General features: G+C 45.7%; 1 protein-coding gene across 1 annotated transcript in view; it reads left to right on the top strand.

The window, feature by feature from the left end:
• STAB1 (stabilin 1) overlaps nt 1-20,564 on the top strand; it is a 1,160,316-nt gene that overhangs the window by 686,541 nt on the left and 453,211 nt on the right. The window contains exon 44 of the mRNA XM_069643183.1: nt 483-557. Coding sequence (XP_069499284.1) covers nt 483-557 — 75 coding nt within the window. The remainder of the gene's footprint in view (nt 1-482; nt 558-20,564) is intronic.

The following is a 20,564-nucleotide window of genomic DNA, read 5'->3' as shown; positions in this document are numbered from 1 at the left end:
ATACATGTTCTGGCACTGCCCAGCTGGCACAGGAAGCTAAGAATTGCCATCTCAAAGGGCTGCTCAGGAGCTCTTGGGGCCTGGGAGGCATATCAGAAGGGAGCACTGCAGTGCTAAATAGGGAAACATGTCTGTGCACAACATAAGAACAATGGTCAGGGGACAGGTAGTGATTACCTGGACCCATTTCCGGGTGTGGGGATTGGGCAGCCAGTAGGGTCCTAGTCTTTGCAGTTCTGGAAGTAGGGTAATTCTGACCAAATGGTATATGCAGGAGCCTGTCAACAGGATTTCAACGAATTCAATGAATTGTAAATGCCCAACAATGTTGCTTGGACCGCAGAGCCTGATAGCTTGAGCACAGACTCCTAGCAGCTTGATATCTCTGGAACAGAAGGCCGTGTTCAGATCACTGAGTCGTCATTAATGGTTGCTCGCTTGCGCAATCGATTACTAACCCATGTCTTTTATACCCTCTGCAGGTGGCCTGTAATTGTCTACCTGCTTACAGTGGTGATGGAAAGAAGAGGTGTGAGCCCATCAACATTTGCAAAGAGGTTTGCCACCCGCCCTTAATTTCCATTATAATGTTAGACTGTGAACTCTCAATGTGTTGTTAACTTACTGTACGCATCTATGTCTCACCTCTACTCCTCTTTTTCAAGGTTGACGCACTTACCATACCTTGCTCACACATTTTAGGCCTAGCTCAGTAGATCGATCAATTAAGTTTGCTATTTGGAGGTCCATCTAGCGTTGGGCAACTAAATATTTGCTAATGGTCTTCCCGTTGAAACTTGAATTGAGACTGATTCCATGAAGTGCCAGTGAGTCCTTAAATGTGAGTAGGTTCTTGTTTATGGCTCCTAGTGTAGAATGGGTATATATTCATAAAAGCAGGTAAAGTGCTTATTCAAGGCCTTTCTCATAATAGCGATAAACCATACATTTCCTGACAGCGTGCATGGCACCGGTTCCGCAGAATCATTGGGGTCATCACACACCATTATTCTCCCAGATACAGGAAGGGACATCACCTGAAAGATGACCAAGGTAACTTCAGAAGCCATGACATCATATCACGATGAATCCCAGTCTTCTAAAAGCTCCCTGGTGACCCCTAAACTGCACCCTGCATTTGATTACTTGCTGCACAATAACATAAGGAATCTGTGGAGCTTTCTGATCAGACGTGCTGCACTCAGCCTATAGGTGAGGGTTACAGGCAGTCACACCAGTCAAGGACCCTATACTAGGGTAACCCACACCACTGTCAGGTGCTAGAGAATCCATTCTTGCGGGAGATGCTACACCCCGTACACCCCTGCCAAGCATCCTGCCTGCCACTTATTTATCTTTTGGGGCATTCCATCCAAAGGGAAGTGGATAAAATACTAAACATCAGGTTGGGAAGAAACCCTCATTCGGTGAGCTTGACGCACGCTGAGACATGAAAGACACATGCAAACTCTCCTTACTCTTCAATGTCAAATATTGTAGTTTAGTTTGTTTATTTGTATAGCGCATCAAACCCTGGGGTAACTGGGCACATTAGACTTATGAAGCAACATAGGTTACATAAGGTTGCACATGTAATAGACAGCAGAAGACGATAAATACAATAATTGGCATGAGGGACCAGGTTACAGGATGGTCTGCAACAATGGAGAGCATCAATAGTTACAAAATGGACCGGGTTACAGAGTGGTCCGCGAATATAGATAGCACAGTATTACAGGGTGAGGGAGTTTGCAGAAGGCGGATGACAGGCTATTGCTGAGTCATTAACAGAGCCTTCACCTTAGCTCTGAACGACCAAAACGAGAAGTCAGCTCTTATTTCCATGTGAAGTGCATTCCAGCATTTAGCTGCTAACACAGGGAAGCTTTGTCCCCCTGATGTTTTCAGGTTAAACTTCAGAATGTTTAGTTGGTGCAGATAAGGGGATCTGGTCGGTCTGGATGTGCTTTGTCTGGTGAATTTGTCTGATAAGTAACGTGGGGCTGTCAGGGAGAGGCATTTGTGTGTAATGACGAGTGAACGTAGTTTGATTCTGTCACGGATAGGAAGCCAGTGAACTTCCTTTCTGATGGTGGTGATGTGGGCCTTGCGGGGAAGATTAAGGGCACATCTGAGGGCGTTGTTCTGCAGGACCTGTAATCTGCTCATATTGTGATTAGTGGAACCAAGGAAGAGAGTGTTGCAATAATCCAATCTGGACAGTATCAGTGTGAGGCAACCGTGGGTGGATAAGAATGGTTTACAGACATTGATAAGTTTATTACTATAAGCAGTGGAAGAGATAGTGGCGTTTATTTGTTTTTTAAGTCAGAGTGTGGAGTCGAGGTACACACCAAGCGTTTTGACTTCTTGTGAGACTTTTATAATGTTGCCTTCATTGGTGAAGGACTGGTACCTGGGGGCGTGTTTGTTAAGACGGGCCTGGGAACCGACGATAAGCAGTTCCGTCTTGTCGTCATTTAAGCAAAGGCTGTGGGTAGCCATCCATACTTGGATTTCATTTAGTTTTACAACATCTTTCTCATAGCACCCGGTGAGTGTGATGAGGACCTGGGTATCGTCAGCATAGTTTGTATATGTGACACCCAGGTCATCAAGGCGGTCAAAGAGGAGCTCGGTAAAGATGTTGTAAAACGTAGGGGAAATACAAGATCCTTGGTGGACTCCACATTGGATTGGGACTTGGTCGGCCGCAGCAGTGGGGGCGAAGACCCTGGTCGTTCTGTTGGACAGGAAGGACCAAATCCAATTGGTGGCATTCTGGGCGAATGTGGCAGCCGAGGAGAGGTGTTTGGTCAGAATTTGATGGTCGACCAAGTCGAAGTCTGCAGACAGATCCAACAAGAGCAAGATGGCCAAATTGCCCTTGTCTTTAGCTTCATCCATTTGGATTTTTAGGTCGAGGAGGGCTGTTTCAGTCCCATGCCTGGGTCTAAAGCCAGATTGTCACAGGCCTAAGAGGTTGTTGTCTTCCAAATGCCGTTGTATTTAGATGTATGCCACTCTGTCATGTATTTTCAGGAGAAAAGGGATAGTCGTAATGGGTCTATAGTTGGTTGGTATATTGGGGTCTAGGTTAGGTTTTTTGAGAAGAGGTATGGCCCATGCTTCTTTGAGGTTGTTGGGGACAGATGAGTTCTTAAATGATGAATTGATCAGGGTGGTGATGAAAGGAGCTAGGTCTTTAGCCCCATCCTTGATAACCGAGGCAGGGCACAGGTCACCTTGACAATTAGAAGGTTTGAGGCTAGCAATTGTTACTTCGTCCTCTGTGACTGGAGAGAAGTGGAAAGGGTGGCAGTTGGGTTGGGGAGAGCTATGTTTATTGCAAGAGTGGTCTTTGGAGGCAAGGTTGGCTTTCTTGGATTCTATCTTGGCTTGTAAGAGAGCTATTTTGTTTGAGAGAGCTTGCTGGATGTTATTACACCAAGCTTTATCCTTGATGCAGTCATCAGTGGGGGGCACTGGTGATTCCAATTCTCTTAGGATAGAGAATAGCTCTTTCGTGCCAGATTTGGCATTGTGAATTCTTTTTTGGCGTTCGTAATGGCAGCTCTGTAGGTGGCGGCTGCGGTGGAGGAGCTTTCTTTAGTGGAGAGAGAAGGGGCTTTTCTCCAGCTGGTTTCAGCTGATGTTTTGATATTACGAAGTGCTTTTAATTCTGCTCAGAACCATGTGTTCCGGTGGGCAGTTGGTTTAACTTTTATTAATTTAAGTGGTGCTATTTGGGTTAGAGCTTGTTCCAAAGTGTCGTTATAGAGTTTGACTAGGGAGGTTGTGTTTGAGTTCGTGGTGGTGTGATCAGTGTTGGTGATCGGATGTAGTAAGGGTCTTAGATTCTCTATGGTAATATTATGTTCGTTCTTAGCTATAGTTTGTGGTGCAGTGGTTGTGGCAGCACTTTTTAGCGTATCTTTAGGTATGGTGAAGGTGATAAAGTGGTGGTCTGTCCAGGTGCATGGTGTGATGTCAGTCAAGGAGATGTCACAGTTGACGTCGTCCAACCAGTCCAAAGTTCTACTTTTGGAATGTGTAGGCTTATTAATGCTTTGTGTGAGACATAGTTGAGTGATAGTATCATTAAGCAGGGAGGCGTTCGCATCGTTAGGGTAGTGAAGGCCAAGGTTGACGTCGTCCATTAACATAATTAGTGAACCTGGTTTTGTGTTAGATGTCAGTAGATGGGAGATGTCCTCCTCAAAGGAGGTGATGGCACCTGAGGGTCTGTAAATAAGGTGAAGTAGTGTAGTTCGGGTATTAGATAGTGGGAGTTTAATAGATAGAAGTTCAGCAGAATGTAGACCTGGATAGGCAACTTCTCTGATGTTCAGATTGGATATCGCAATGACGGCCACACCGCCCCCAATCCCGAACTTTCTATCCGTCCGGAAGATAGAGTAGTTATCTGGTATGGCAATTGAGAGTGCAGGACCATCAGTGGGATGTAGCCATGTTTCCGTAATTGCGAGGAAGTCCAGGTGATTGGACATGATCAGGTCAGCAATATCGGGGGTGTCAGCTACTAGGGATCGAGCGTTGATGAGAGCGTCCTTGATTGTCGTAATGGCAGGTGTCACTGAGTCTCCTAGTGGGAGATCAGGTGACGTGGAGAGACTATGGTCATTAAGAGTGTCAGTATGTGCCGCTGGGGGACTGGGCGGCAGCAAGTTGTTGTCCCTGGTGTCCAAGGTGAGAGTCCTAGGAGCCTTAGGCTTGAGACTGGTACAATAACCTAGTCTTGCATTTCTCAGGTGTGTGGGACATGGGACACAAGGATTGTAGTCATTAAGAGTGCTGGAGCGAGAACCTAGTCTTGCGTACTTGTACTTACAGCACCCCCTCTCAATATCTGACTATCTGTAGTCGTAACTGGAATCTTTGGTGTTTTGATTCTGTAATGTTTTCTCTTAATTTTTTCTGTGTTCTAACAATGTTCCTTCTAATTCTGTCAAAACTATCCTACTCTTTCCCTAACTCTTACTCTACTAACTAAGAACACAGGATTTTCCAATCTAAATTCATTGAATAGACCTTATCTAAAGAGTTGTTTTCTCCTGAAGAAGTGCAGTGAAGTAAGTCCGAATCTTCGGTTCTCCCTAAGTTAATTTTTATTTTTTACAAATGCTTCTGATGTCACACTACCTTTTTTTGAAGATTTACCTTCAGGGCTGCGTCACATGCCTGCAGCTTTCAATTGTCACTTGATTTGTCCGTGCCTCAGAAAAACCTCCCAGGTGTGGTGGTGTCCAGCTGCACGGGGCAACTCTGCAGCATGCCGCATGCAGACATACAGGTCCTTTCCGTGAGCCCAAGCACACCCATGTACGCCTCAAACTCTAAGCGGTTCTTTGTTCCTAAACCATGCAGATTAGAAGCTGCTGCTGGGCTTGTGCACATTACAGTTTTCTACTTCCTGTTTTTCTTTTCAATCCGAAACGGTAATAATAGAAATGTCCTGATCAGTCACCACAGCATCTTCTCTAAAGATCCTGCAACTTCCTTCTTTTTTCAAGTACCTTGTGACCTTTAAATTAATCAAATGAACTTATAATTTGAGAAACAGCAAATAAAGATATATGGATCAGGTGACATGACCACTGGAGATGGTTGCAAGGGGTCAAAGAGCTGCATGCACAGCATTGGCATGGAAGCTTCCTCAAGGGCCCACTGTGAAGCTGGCAAGCTGCTCTTTTGAAATAGGAAACCAGAAGGCGGTCTGAAATACCGCTGCCCATCATGGGCATCAGGAAATAGGCAGTAATCAGAGAGGCACTGCGAAAGAACTAGCCATGCCTGCCCCAGCTTTACTGCACTTGCTTTATCCCTCAGGTAGCTTGAGAACTTTTCCAGTGAACAGTTAAATAGCCCCTCTCTTTGCTCCCTTCTTACACAATCTTGCTCTGGATAAGTCAGCACTATATAACAAGATGATGACCGAAGCTGTAGATAGCCTAGCTCCTCAGAAACTAAGACCAGAAATAAACATTCCATCCAAAAGCTGGTTCACATCAGAAATATGAAACCTGAAAATTAAGAAAAGCAAGACTCTGGGGAAATGGAAGAAATCACTTTCTGCTGATGAGAAACCAATGTATGTATAGCCGCGCCGATAAAGAGCACAAAGAGGTTATCTGCACCGCGAAAAAATACTCCTATGACAATAGAATTAAGACTGCCGCGTCTGACACAAGGGAACTTTTTAAGATCCTAAAAGAAGTGGAAGACCCCTGCCCCATCAACGGCAGTCGTGAAGACTCAGACTGGTGCTTCCGAATTGAAAAGGATATGGGCAGTACGATCTCCATGATCAAAGGGGACATTGAAACCAGGCTTGCCCAATTGAATCCGCCATCGCTCTCTGTTCATGTTCAACACCAGTCACCCCCGATCAATCCTTTTACCTTTCTAGAGGTGACTGAAACAGAAGTTCTGGGTATAAAGCCTACCAGTTGCAGGGGAGATATCGGCCCATTTAAAATAGTGAAAGCTTGTGGCCAGTCACTTGCCCCGCTGATTGCTAAGTTTGTAAATGCATTGTTTAGAGGCATGTCAGACAGTACCCATAGACGTCAAACAAGCATGGATCACTCCTCTTTTGAAGAAGCCTTCATTAGACCCATGTGTAGCAGGCAATTATCACCCGATTACTAAGTCCCACTTCCTTCTGAAGGTTCTGGGCAAAATAGCACATGGACAGATTCAGGCTTTCAGAGTGCACATAGCATACTAGAACATAAGCAATCAGGCTTTCAGAGTGCACATAGCATACTAGACCACAAGCAATCAGGCGTTTCTGAGTGCACATAGCATACTAGACCATAAGCAATCAGGCTTTCAGAGTGCAAATAGCATACTAGACCATAAGCAATCAGGCTTTCAGAGTGCACATAGCATACTAGACCACAAGCAATCAGGCTTTCAGAGTGCAAATAGCATACTAGACCATAAGCAATCAGGCTTTCAGAGTGCACATAGCATACTAGACCACAAGCAATCAGGCTTTCAGAGTGCACATAGCATACTAGACCACAAGCAATCAGGCGTTTCTGAGTGCACATAGCATACTAGACCACAAGCAATCAGGCTTTCAGAGTGCAAATAGCATACTAGACCATAAGCAATCAGGCTTTCAGAGTGCACATAGCATACTAGACCACAAGCAATCAGGCGTTTCTGAGTGCACATAGCATACTAGACCACAAGCAATCAGGCTTTCAGAGTGCAAATAGCATACTAGACCATAAGCAATCAGGCTTTCAGAGTGCACATAGCATACTAGACCATAAGCAATCAGGCTTTCAGAGTGCACATAGCATACTAGACCATAAGCAATCAGGCTTTCAGAGTGCACATAGCATACTAGACCATAAGCAATCAGGCTTTCAGAGTGCACATAGCATACTAGAACATAAACAATCAGGCTTTCAGAGTGCACATAGCATACTAGACCATAAGCAATCAGGCTTTCAGAGTGCAAATAGCATACTAGACCATAAGCAATCAGGCTTTCAGAGTGCACATAGCATACTAGACCACAAGCAATCAGGCTTTCAGAGTGCAAATAGCATACTAGACCATAAGCAATCAGGCTTTCAGAGTGCACATAGCATACTAGACCACAAGCAATCAGGCTTTCAGAGTGCAAATAGCATACTAGACCATAAGCAATCAGGCTTTCAGAGGGCACATAGCATACTAGAACATAAACAATCAGGCTTTCAGAGTGCACATAGCATACTAGACCATAAGCAATCAGGCGTTTCTGAGTGCACATGGCATACTAGACCATAAGCAATCAGGCTTTCAGAGTGCACATAGCATACTAGACCACAAGCAATCAGGCGTTTCTGAGTGCACATAGCATACTAGACCACAAGCAATCAGGCGTTTCTGAGTGCACATAGCATACTAGACCATAAGCAATCAGGCTTTCAGAGTGCACATAGCATACTAGACCATAAGCAATCAGGCTTTCAGAGTGCACATAGCATACTAGACCACAAGCAATCAGGCGTTTCTGAGTGCACATAGCATACTAGACCACAAGCAATCAGGCGTTTCTGAGTGCACATAGCATACTAGACCATAAGCAATCAGGCTTTCAGAGTGCACATAGCATACTAGACCACAAGCAATCAGGCTTTCAGAGTGCACATAGCATACTAGACCATAAGCAATCAGGCGTTTCTGAGTGCACATAGCATACTAGACCATAAGCAATCAGGCTTTCAGAGTGCGCATAGCATACTAGACCATAAGCAATCAGGCTTTCAGAGTGCGCATAGCATACTAGACCATAAGCAATCAGGCTTTCAGAGTGCGCATAGCATACTAGACCATAAGCAATCAGGCTTTCAGAGTGCACATAGCATACTAGACCATAAGCAATCAGGCTTTCAGAGTGCACATAGCATACTAGACCACAAGCAATCAGGCGTTTCTGAGTGCACATAGCATACTAGACCACAAGCAATCAGGCGTTTCTGAGTGCACATAGCATACTAGACCATAAGCAATCAGGCTTTCAGAGTGCACATAGCATACTAGACCACAAGCAATCAGGCTTTCAGAGTGCACATAGCATACTAGACCACAAGCAATCAGGCGTTTCTGAGTGCACATAGCATACTAGACCACAAGCAATCAGGCGTTTCTGAGTGCACATAGCATACTAGACCATAAGCAATCAGGCTTTCAGAGTGCGCATAGCATACTAGACCATAAGCAATCAGGCTTTCAGAGGGCACATAGCATACTAGACCACAAGCAATCAGGCGTTTCTGAGTGCACATAGCATACTAGACCATAAGCAATCAGGCTTTCAGAGTGCACATAGCATACTAGACCATAAGCAATCAGGCGTTTCTGAGTGCACATAGCATACTAGACCATAAGCAATCAGGCGTTTCTGAGTGCACATAGCATACTAGACCATAAGCAATCAGGCATTCAGAGTGCAGATAGCATACTAGAACATAAACAATCAGGCTTTCAGAGTGCACATGGCATACTAGACCATAAGCAATCAGGCTTTCAGAGTGCACATAGCATACTAGACCATAAGCAATCAGGCGTTTCTGAGTGCACATAGCATACTAGACCATAAGCAATCAGGCTTTCAGAGGGCACATAGCATACTAGACCACAAGCAATCAGGCGTTTCTGAGTGCACATAGCATACTAGACCATAAGCAATCAGGCTTTCAGAGTGCACATAGCATACTAGAACATAAACAATCAGGCTTTCAGAGTGCGCATAGCATACTAGACCATAAGCAATCAGGCTTTCAGAGGGCGCATAGCATACTAGACCATAAGCAATCAGGCTTTCAGAGTGCACATAGCATACTAGACCACAAGCAATCAGGCTTTCAGAGTGCACATAGCATACTAGACCATAAGCAATCAGGCGTTTCTGAGTGCACATAGCATACTAGACCATAAGCAATCAGGCGTTTCTGAGTGCACATAGCATACTAGACCATAAGCAATCAGGCTTTCAGAGGGCACATAGCATACTAGACCACAAGCAATCAGGCGTTTCTGAGTGCACATAGCATACTAGACCATAAGCAATCAGGCGTTTCTGAGTGCACATAGCATACTAGACCATAAGCAATCAGGCTTTCAGAGGGCGCATAGCATACTAGACCATAAGCAATCAGGCTTTCAGAGGGCGCATAGCATACTAGACCATAAGCAATCAGGCTTTCAGAGGGCGCATAGCATACTAGACCATAAGCAATCAGGCTTTCAGAGTGCACATAGCATACTAGACCACAAGCAATCAGGCTTTCAGAGTGCACATAGCATACTAGACCATAAGCAATCAGGCGTTTCTGAGTGCACATAGCATACTAGACCATAAGCAATCAGGCGTTTCTGAGTGCACATAGCATACTAGACCATAAGCAATCAGGCTTTCAGAGGGCACATAGCATACTAGACCACAAGCAATCAGGCGTTTCTGAGTGCACATAGCATACTAGACCATAAGCAATCAGGCGTTTCTGAGTGCACATAGCATACTAGACCATAAGCAATCAGGCTTTCAGAGTGCACATAGCATACTAGACCATAAGCAATCAGGCTTTCAGAGGGCACATAGCATACTAGACCATAAGCAATCAGGCTTTCAGAGTGCGCATAGCATACTAGACCATAAGCAATCAGGCTTTCAGAGTGCACATAGCATACTAGACCATAAGCAATCAGGCTTTCAGAGTGCACATAGCATACTAGACCATAAGCAATCAGGCTTTCAGAGTGCACATAGCATACTAGACCATAAGCAATCAGGCTTTCAGAGTGCACATAGCATACTAGACCATAAGCAATCAGGCTTTCAGAGTGCACATAGCATACTAGACCATAAGCAATCAGGCTTTCAGAGTGCGCATTGCACCAAGTCCACCCTTCTGGACCTTAAGACTAACATCTTACAATATATATGGATGAGGGTAAAACATCTCTGCTGACCTGGTAGATCATTCCATCTTAGCCAGCAAACTGCTAGAGCGAGCCTTTTTCTCTAATGAAGCGGTCAGCTGGGTACCATCATTTTTGTCAGACCGGACTCATGTCAGAAGGATTGGCCCACAAGTGCGGAGTGCCACAAGGCTCGTGCCCATCTCCTGCCCTTTTCAATATATTGATGCTCACACTTTTTGATCAACTTGTGGATGATGGTACCTGCTACGCTAACTATGCTCATGATACTCAGTGTCTCTTTCCACTTTCAGGTGATTACATCAAAGACACTGAGGTCATCAATGCCACGTACAACCAATCCATCTCTGGATGTTTCTTAATGGCCTAGCCCTGAACAACTCTAAAACAAAGATCATAATCCTGGGCACTGGCCGTAAGCTGCGCTATCTTGACCAAGCCTACTCCTCCTTCCAAATGGCTGACTGTCTTCTCCCTCCCCTCAAGAAAGTGAAAACTTTGGTGTTACCATTATTCAAGAGCTCTCACTGAGGGCCCATATCAGCTGCTTAGTGTCAACCACAACGTATTACATCAAACACCTGGCAAATATTACACTGTACCTTGATGCAGCTAGCTGTGCTATCTTATACGGGGGTATCACTGGGAGGCGCTTGGACTAATGTGCCAGTACTTTACCGGGCGCTGAAAAAGTTGAACTTAACCGTTTGCAAGTGGTTCAAAACAATGCAGTGGGGGTTTTAGCGTAAAACTGATCATGTGTCAACAGCTCGGAGAGCGTTACACTGTCTTCACATAGCGAAGAGAGTCATGTTTCGTACTCTTTTCATTGCACACTCCTGCCTGCATGGCAAGAGTCCGTCCTACCTGGCAGCTCAGCTTAAATGGCTACCGGATAGACGCAGCCTTAGATGCAACAACACTGGTTTACTCCATATAGCCAAAGAAGGACTGGCACATGTAAAAAAATGATGTTTTCCATTTTCGACCCCACGCCTATGCAATACCCTTCTGCTCGACCTGATGCTATGCCCTAGTCTTCCCAGTTTCAAACGCAACCTGAAAACCTTCCTTTTTGAATGAAGTATGGCACCTGCCTTGTCTTACCTCCCACTGGCTTTCCTTCCTGAGTTACTGCTTTACATGTTTTGTGTTGTATGTTAGTCTCAGCGCTCCCATGCCTTCGGGATTTTGTTCCAGCGTGTAAGAAATAAAATGAATAAATAAATAAGTCAGTATCGACTCGGAATTCCCCCACTGTTCTCCAAATTCACAAAACTCTTTAAGAATGTCTTTTTCATCTGCCCCTGACCATGGACTAATCTCAATGGATGGTGTGATCAACCTGAGGGAATTCTCACTCCTATTCCCCATGGGTCTTCTGCGCAGGTGGCCAGGGAAAGGCCATCGCTCTTGCATCCCAAACCTGGGGGTGGACAAGCGAGGGAGGATCACCTGTGTGGAGGGTCCTTGGGGACTGGGAGTTGGATGAGACATGGTATCCCCCCTTTCCTACTAATGACCCACCCAACCCCGCCTTCATGGGGTATTATGAGTAAACTCCCCTGACTTCCTCATACTACTGACAGTACTGGGACGAAGAAGAGGCAACCAGGAGTAATTAAGAGTAGGTGCTTTTACCACTCTGCTACTTAATGATGGGCAGGCAGGGCCAATTGTACATTCGCACCTGGACCCTGTTAAAGCTGTTCAAAAAAGCCCAATGAAGTGATATTAGAGAGAGAAGCAGTGGCAGTGAAGGCGGAGAAGCAAAAGAGAGGCCAAGAGAAGCAACAGGGAGCGGGCGTGTGGAGCACACCTGCGGTACAGGGGAGAGCGGCCCGGGAGCCGGGGCTTTGTGGTACCGAATTAACATTGAAAAGGGAGCCGTGCAGGGAGGCTTCCTCTTTTTCTGGTGTTCAAAGTGCTCATTCTCCTGGGGACGGAAGCCGACCCAGGAGTGCCTGAGGGCAGGTGGTGGAGCCCTGAGGTGGAGACCAGAAGGTCAAGAGAACTGTGGCGCAGGAACTTGCAACCAGTGTGTTTTTCTGAAAGCAGAAACCCGGTATGCCAGTGTTTGTTGTTTCGTGCAAGGGTATTTTGTATCGGAGTGGTCGTGTGAATGATGAGACACGTTTTTGAAGGTCTCCGCTCCAAATCCTTGCTAACCAACGAACAATAGAGCGTGTTAATCATTGCACAAGTGTACTTTGTTACGGAGTGGTCGTGTATCCATGAAAGAACATTTACGAAAAGTGCTGGGCACGTTTAAAGGCACACTACAAAGACATACTACAACAAAATGAACTGAATATAACAACAAAGTGATTTAAATGAAAACATTTGACAATTATTGAATGCCCAAACGAATGCAAAGCCTAACAAATATGTCTGCATACTTATTGAATACCGCATTGAAAGACAACTGTTACCTATGAAAATGTCAGGCTGGTAATATCCACATCCAACGCAGGAGCTGCTGAGTCCCACGATCCCACTAAGATGTCTAGCTCACAACTAAACTGAACAGCTGAGTACTAGACACCCCTGGGGGGAAGGGGGAAAAGTGGATAAAATAACAAATCAGACACTGGATCTTCTATCTTCATCCGGTCTCTGCATGAATGAAAATTGTTAAGCATTAAATAATATTACAAAACTAAACAACTATTATTTTATGAATATCAACAATCCTACCTGAATACCCTCTGCAAAAAGCCCAGAGGATGATAATTATTTCTATATATTTTTTTTAGTTTTGAAATAACTCCAACTCTTTTACCCTAAAAGCAAACTTTGGTGGTCATGTTTCATAACTGTGCTGCTGAAAACCAATGAACTGAATGTCATTACAAGTGACTAAACTGATGGAGGTTCCTTGTGGAAATAAATGAACTTGAAGAAAAGAAAATGTGTTTCGAAACAATGTCAATAAAACTGTGAACACAAACTCCACAATGTCTCAAGAAGATGAGTCTTTTGAATGAAGCACACTTGAAAAAATAGTTGAAAACACAGAAATAATCTTTTGTTTTCCTTAAAATGATACTATTTCCTTAATCAGTTCATTCCATTTCATTTACCTCTCTTTATGGAAATAGTTCAACAACCAAAGGAAATACCATTTAATGTTGAGTACAGTTTTAAAGTAAAGTTATTCCTCAAAAACGTCTTTGCATGTAATGAGATGCATTTGGAAGATTCCTCATATAATATGGTAAACAATTCTTATATATTTTCCTCTTTGTTAAAAATACCTTGGCTCAAAAATAAATATCCTTCTTGGTGCTGCTTTTAACTTTAATAGCCTTTAAATATCATGTTTTCATGACTTATTCTCTGATGAATGAGTTTGCCATGTAAAAACACTGGCTTCACAACACAACGTCTTTTAATCCTTGCACTTCAGAGGAGAAAATAACAGAAGATAAGGCTAACTTTGGCAGTTCATTTAGATTAATTACATAAAAAGTACTTAGCTTATTTTTTGCTTTAGAAGACCTCACAGCGTTTTCTTCCACAGGGAAAATTAATTTCTTTAGAGTAGATGTAACTTGAATGAGTTGTCTCTTTTTCTTTTAGTCTTGAAGATATTTTCTTATGAGTTTTCCAAGGCCCAAAACATAGGAGATAAACAGAAACATGACCAGCTCAGGAAACTAAACTAATGAAAGGCAGTTTAGAATGTTGGGAGTCACACCATTGTCAACCTGCCACCCAATCAGAACTCCTGCCTCTGCCCTCCATCTTGGCTTGGGGTATCTGCAGTACTCTGAATATGGAAGTTAAGGCCCAACCATTTTAACAGTGAAAGGACTATATTTAGTTTTTAAACCTATCAATGAAATAAACAAAGAACATAAGGATAATAATTCTTTAATTACCACCTATTTACTATGGAACCTGACAGAAAAGGAACAACACTTTACAATTTAAATAAACACACAGTGTGCCAAACTCAAAATTGAATGAATCTTTAAATGCAAGTTAAATTCATGTATGTTTAATCTACGAATCAATCAAACTTTGGATCGAAGAGACCAATACATATTGAACCTGAAAGATCTTTAGCAATGCAAGTGGACCCAACGTATATTGGACTCCAAAGTGAATGGAACTTTGGAGATGAACTTTAACAAGTGAACCAAAATTAACTACACTTTTTGGCGAAGACATTTTTGTTGTACAAATATATTACTGAAAGTGTATCTTGGGGAAGGGAACCTCCTCTAACTCCAACTCTCTGCTTGGCAAAACTTCTCCAAGCAGAGAGTGGGGTGCTAATCTCTCTCTTCGGCTGGTGCCTCTCTTTAGAACAGCCTCCCTGCCCCTCTCAGACTTGAGCTGGACCGCCTTACGCTCCAGAAACCTCTTAAAAATTCTGCTTTTCTCTACCTCTTTCCCTCTATCCCTTCCCTGCTAATCACCATAATGAATCCCCCAGGTACCAGACCGGTGCCCTCCCCCCCAGCACTGCCCATGTGGGCCCCTTACCGGGTGGCTGTGCATCCCACCTGTGGGATCCCCCCATCCTAGTACTTAGCCAGCGGTTCCTCCCCTGGCACCCTCGGCACTTCCCTCCCAGGCTCTCACCAGCACTTACCCATACCTTCCTCCCACCCCCCTCTTCCGCACTTCTTTTCACAGCACTTGCACGCCCGAATGCCTCAAGACCTAGTAGGACCACGATTGTATATTTCCTGTCTTTTCCCATTATGTATTTTACCTCCCCTTGTTCCCGCCCCACTTTGCCTTGTGGTGCTTTGACATACTGTTTTGTTGTACCGGCACCGAACAAATGCTCAATAAATAAATAAATAAGCCCTGAGGTTTGAACTACTTATTGACTTGAGGACAGAGCCTCAAGATATATTGTGTTTTGAACTGTGTTTTGGAACTTGGGGAAGGGAACCCTGAGTACTGGTTAATACAATATCATCCTGAACTAAAGGCAATCCTCAGACTTTTGTTGAAACTGCTTTATACTTGGGGGAGGGAGGTGAAAGAAATCTGCGAGCTGGACAGCGCTCCAAACTTTGTATTGAACATTGTTTTGTTGGTTGCTGACATCTCTGCACATTGTATGGAGTAGTTGTGAGGGCAAGTATAGGTTTTGGGCACAAACAGGTTCCAAAGTTGAACTCTTGGACTTTGACCTTCCTTAGCTTTATTTAGGTAGGGAAATCCCACCATATTATAGGGCAAGATAGGCCTTTTTCCATCCTCAGCTTTATTGTTAATTCAGAGTCTGTTGGCTGTGTTTTACTCCAAGATCGTTTCACAATACACAGAATGTAACACAGTGCTCTGCTACTGTTAAAAGACCTTGAATTGTAATTGTAATTGTTTATTTATACAGCGCGTATACACAGATGGAGTGCTTGAATAGCGCTCCTCTGCTTTTGAGCTAGATCTGCTCTTTAAACAAAATAAAAATAAAATAAAATGAGCTGTTGAATCGTGAGCCAAATTTGCAATCCTTGAAATAATTATATTACTACTAATGAGGCAGCCTTGCAGATTTCATGAGCATCAGCTGAGGACTCATCAGAGAAGATGTGGGTAAATGTTACCATTTCTCTTCTGTTCTACCTAAACCTCTGGAACACCCAGTCTACTCTCTTTCCATCAATCTGGAAGAGAACTCTCTCGATCTTGGTTCCATCCTGCCCCCTCTACAGGCACTGCTCTTCGTCATATCAACGTATTTCGTACGTCTTCTCATCAGGTGTAGAAATCTTTTCTCTTAATTCTTCCTGATCTGTCCACTGCTTCTGATACAGTGGACCCCCCCAGATTCTTTATTCTCTTGGGATTTCGGGTACTGTTCAGTCCTGGTTCTCTTCTCCTCTCTCTGATCGTCCATCTGCTGTATCGTGGTTGGGAATGCTTCCGCCTCTATACTGATCCACTACGGCACTCCACAAGGCCTTCCTCTTTCTATACTATCCCTCATTCTATTATCCAATCATTTGGTTTTCCTTGTCATTTCTATGTGTATTATGGTTCAGAAGTCCTTGGGTGGAAGGCAATGTTTTATCTTCCCGAGGAGGGTTATCTGGTACCAGGTAGTTGGGCCCTTTTTGTTAATATGTTGTTGGAAGGAGAGAGTGTGGTCTATAGTGATCCCAAGTGATTTAGAGGTTAGGGCCGGGTTAGGTATCACACTGTCAAGGTGCATGTCATTTAGCCACCCCAGATTGGTATCCTGCATAGATGGGCACCCGAGGGGGCGTTCTTCTCCTCCCTGTTGTCTTTATTCTGATGATCTTACTCTACCCCTTTTCTATCTATGGTTCTAAGCAATTCACCTCCTCGTTCCTGTCCCTTCTCTTGGGCGGTTCTTCGTTCACCATTGCTGCTTGAATCTCTCACACCTTCCTACTCTTTCACCTATCCTGCTCCTCTTTCCCTCCGCTCTCTTCTCCCCTTCCTCCTCTCCACTCTCTCTACTTCTTCACACCACCTCCTTGCCACTCTGCCTCCCTCTACATGTCTGTCTCTGCTGCACGACTGGCGTCTTAGCTCCTAACTCCCCCACTCCCTCTTAGCCTCATGCCCTCTTCATACTCGAGCGATGTGTGGGATTTGTGGGAGGTGTAGCAAGAAGGTGCCATTGTATGGCTGCTTGCGTGTTTGACCACCTCATGGCTCTGCGCACCAAGGGTCTATATGGGCCTGCCACCTTCTTGGATTTAGTCAGTATCTTACTCCCAGCCACCCTGATCTCTGATGCCGGCTCTGTACGTTCCTGTTCTGAGGTATAAGAAATTATTTCTTCCATGTGACCTAGATTTTCTGTGGACTGAAATGGAAATAGTTTGTGGTGACTCCCTTCAGCGGCCCTAGCAAACCTGCTTCTTTCTGCCAGTGTATGTGTGTCAATGATACTGCATGGTACATTGAGCCCTTCAAGTTCATGTCCACAAACGGACAGGATGAGCTCTCGAAACATGGGGTTCCAGTAACTTGACCATAGTTATTGGGTTCTTGGGTTCTTGGGTTCTTAGGGACTGGCAGATGACTTAATATGCTAACCATGGCAGAGTTCTAGAGATGAGCCACCCGGTGGGTTGGGAATCTACTGGATCCTCCATATAGTGCCACCCCTGAACGAGGCCTAGTGACAATCCCTGAAAGATGCATATATGCCGAAGAAGTGAAGGATTGCTGAAGGTGTGTGGTGCCGTGCAGCTGTGAAGGATTACTGGAGCGTTGGTGCAGTGGAGCTGTGAAGGATTGCTGGAGCGTTGATGCCTGTAGCTGTGAAGGATTGCTGGAACGTTGGTGCCAGTAGCTGTGAAGGATTGCTGGAGCTTTGGTGCCAGTAGCTGTGAAGGATTGCTGGAGCTTTGGTGCCATGCAGCTGTGAAGGATTGCTGAAGGTGTGTGGTGCCGTGCCGCTGTGAAGGATTGCTGGAGCGTTGCTGCCAGTAGCTGTGAAGGATTGCTGAAGGTGTGTGGTGCCGTGCCGCTGTGAAGGATTGCTGGAGCGTTGGTGCAGTGGAGCTGTGAAGGATTGCTGGAGCGTTGGTGCAGTGGAGCTGTGAAGGATTGCTGGAGCGTTGGTGCCAGTAGCTGTGAAGGATTGCTGGAGCTTTGGTGCCAGTAGCTGTGAAGGATTGCTGGAGCTTTGGTGCCATGCAGCTGTGAAGGATTGCTGAAGGTGTGTGGTGCCGTGCCGCTGTGAAGGATTGCTGGAGCGTTGGTGCAGTGGAGCTGTGAAGGATTGCTGTAGCGTTGGTGCAGTGGAGCTGTGAAGGATTGCTGGAGCGTTGGTGCAGTGGAGCTGTGAAGGATTGCTGGAGCGTTGATGCCAGTAGCTGTGAAGGATTGCTGAAGGTGTGTGGTGCCGTGCCGCTGTGAAGGATGCTGGAGCGTTGGTGCAGTGGAGCTGTGAAGGATTGCTGGAGCGTTGGTGCAGTTGAGCTGTGAAGGATTGCTGGAGCGTTGGTGCCAGTAGCTGTGAAGTATTGCTGGAGCGTTGATGCCAGTAGCTGTGAAGGATTGCTGGAACGTTGGTACCAGTAGCTGTGAAGGATTGCTGGAGCGTTGGTGCCAGTAGCTGTGAAGGACTGCTGGAGTTTTGGTGCCGTGCAGCTTGAAGGATTGCTAGAGCTGTGGTGCTGTGCAGCTGCGAAGGATTGCTGAAGCTTTGGTGTCATGCAGCTACGAAGGATTGCTAAAGGTGTGTGGCACCAAGCGGCTGTGAAGGATTGCTGGAGCATTGGTGCCAGCAGCTGTGAAGGATTGCTGGAGCTTTGGTGCTGTGCAGCTGTGAAGGATTGCTGGAGCTTTGGTGCCATGCAGCTGTGAACAATTGTTGAAGCTTCGGTGCCGTGCAGCTGTGAACAATTGCTGAAGCTTCGGTGCCGTGCAGCTGTGAAGGATTGCTGGAGCTTTCGTGGCAGGCAGCTGTGAAGGATTGCTGGAGCTTTCGTGCAGTGCAGCTGTGACGGATTGCTGGAATGTTGGTGCCATGCAGCTGTGAAGGATTGCTGGAGCTTTGGTGCAGTGCAGCTCTGAAGGATTGCTGGAATGTTGGTGCCATGCAGCTGTGAAGGATTGCTCGAGCTTTGGTGCCATGCAGCTGTGAAGGATTTCTAGAGATTTGGTGCCATGCAGCTATGAAGTATTGCCGGAGCTTTGGTGCCATGCAGCTGTGAAGGATTGCAGGAGCTTTGGTGCCATGCAGCTGTGAAGGATTGCTGGAGTTTTGGTGCCATGCAGCCGTGAAGGATTGCTGGAGCTTTGGTGCCAGACAGCTGTGAAGGATTTCTGGAGCTTTGGTGCCATGCAGCTCTGAAGGATTGCTGGAGCTTTGGTGCTGTGCAGCTGTGAAGGATTGCTGGAGCTTTGGTGCCATGCAGCCGTGAACAATTGCTGAATCTTCGGTGCCGTGCAGCTGTGAAGGATTGCTGGAGCTTTGGTGCTGTGCAGCTGTGAAGGATTGCTGGAGCTTTGGTGACAGGCAGCTGTGAAGGATTGCTGGAGCTTTGGTGCAGTGCAGCTGTGAAGGATTGCTGTAATGTTGGTGCCATGCAGCTGTGAAGGATTGCTGGAGCTTTGACGTCATGCAGCTGTGAAGGATTGCTGGAGATTTGGTGCCATGCAGCTGTGAAGGATTGCAGGAGCTTTGGTGCCATGCAGCTGTGAAGGATTGCAGGAGCTTTGGTGCCATGCAGCTGTGAAGGATTACTGGAGCTTTGGTGCCAGACAGCTGTGAAGGATTTCTGGAGCTTTGGTGCCATGCAGCTCTGAAGGATTTCTGGAGCTTTGGTGCGGTGCAGCTGTGAAGGATTGCTGGAGTTCCGGTGTCATGCAGCTGTGAAGGATTGCTGGAGATTTGGTGCCATGCAGCTGTGAGGGATTGCTAGAGCTTTGGTGCCTTGCAGCTGTGATGGATTGCTGGAGTTCCGGTGTCATGCAGATGTGAAGGATTGCTGGAGTTCCGGTGTCATGCAGCTCTGAAGGATTGCTGGAGCTTTGGTGCAGTGCAGCTGTAAAGGATTGCTGGAGATTTGGTAACAGGCAGCTGTGAAGGATTGCTGGAGCCTTCGTGCCAGACAGCTGTGAAGGATTTCTGGAGCTTTGGTGCCATGCAGCTCTGAAGGATTGCTGGAGCTTTGGTGCAGTGCAGCTGTGAAGGATTGCTGGAGTTCCGGTGTCATGCATCTGTGAAGGATTGCTAGAGCTTTGGTGCCCTTGCAGCTGTGATGGATTGCTGTGGCTTTGGTGCCATGCAGCTGTGAACGATTGCTGGAACTTTGGTGCCATCCAGTTCAATAGAGGTTCCGCCCCAGTGGCAGAAGATGCTGATAGGGTCCAGTGATAGTGGTGCACGTAGGTGGCATACCGCTCCAGCATTCACTTCAGCTATGTCTGAATTATAGCAGTAGTTTTGCAAGTCTTTTGCAGTCCCAGGCCTCAGATGGGGGTGGTTGTCAGGGCTCTCACCGTCTTCTACTCTCAATGTTTTGTTTCAAGTCTGTCAGCTTGGCTGGTGCTACCGCAGATGGGGTAGAGAACACTCCTCCTTGTTTCTCCCTGGTAACAGGATGGCTGGCTGGGCATCCTGTTACCAGAGAGAAGCA

Source organism: Ambystoma mexicanum, chromosome 2p (assembly GCF_040938575.1).
Source record: "Ambystoma mexicanum isolate Mex_15411 chromosome 2p, UKY_AmexF1_1, whole genome shotgun sequence".
NCBI classification, from domain to species: domain Eukaryota; kingdom Metazoa; phylum Chordata; class Amphibia; order Caudata; family Ambystomatidae; genus Ambystoma; species Ambystoma mexicanum.
This window is presented reverse-complemented; position numbering and strand designations above follow the sequence as displayed.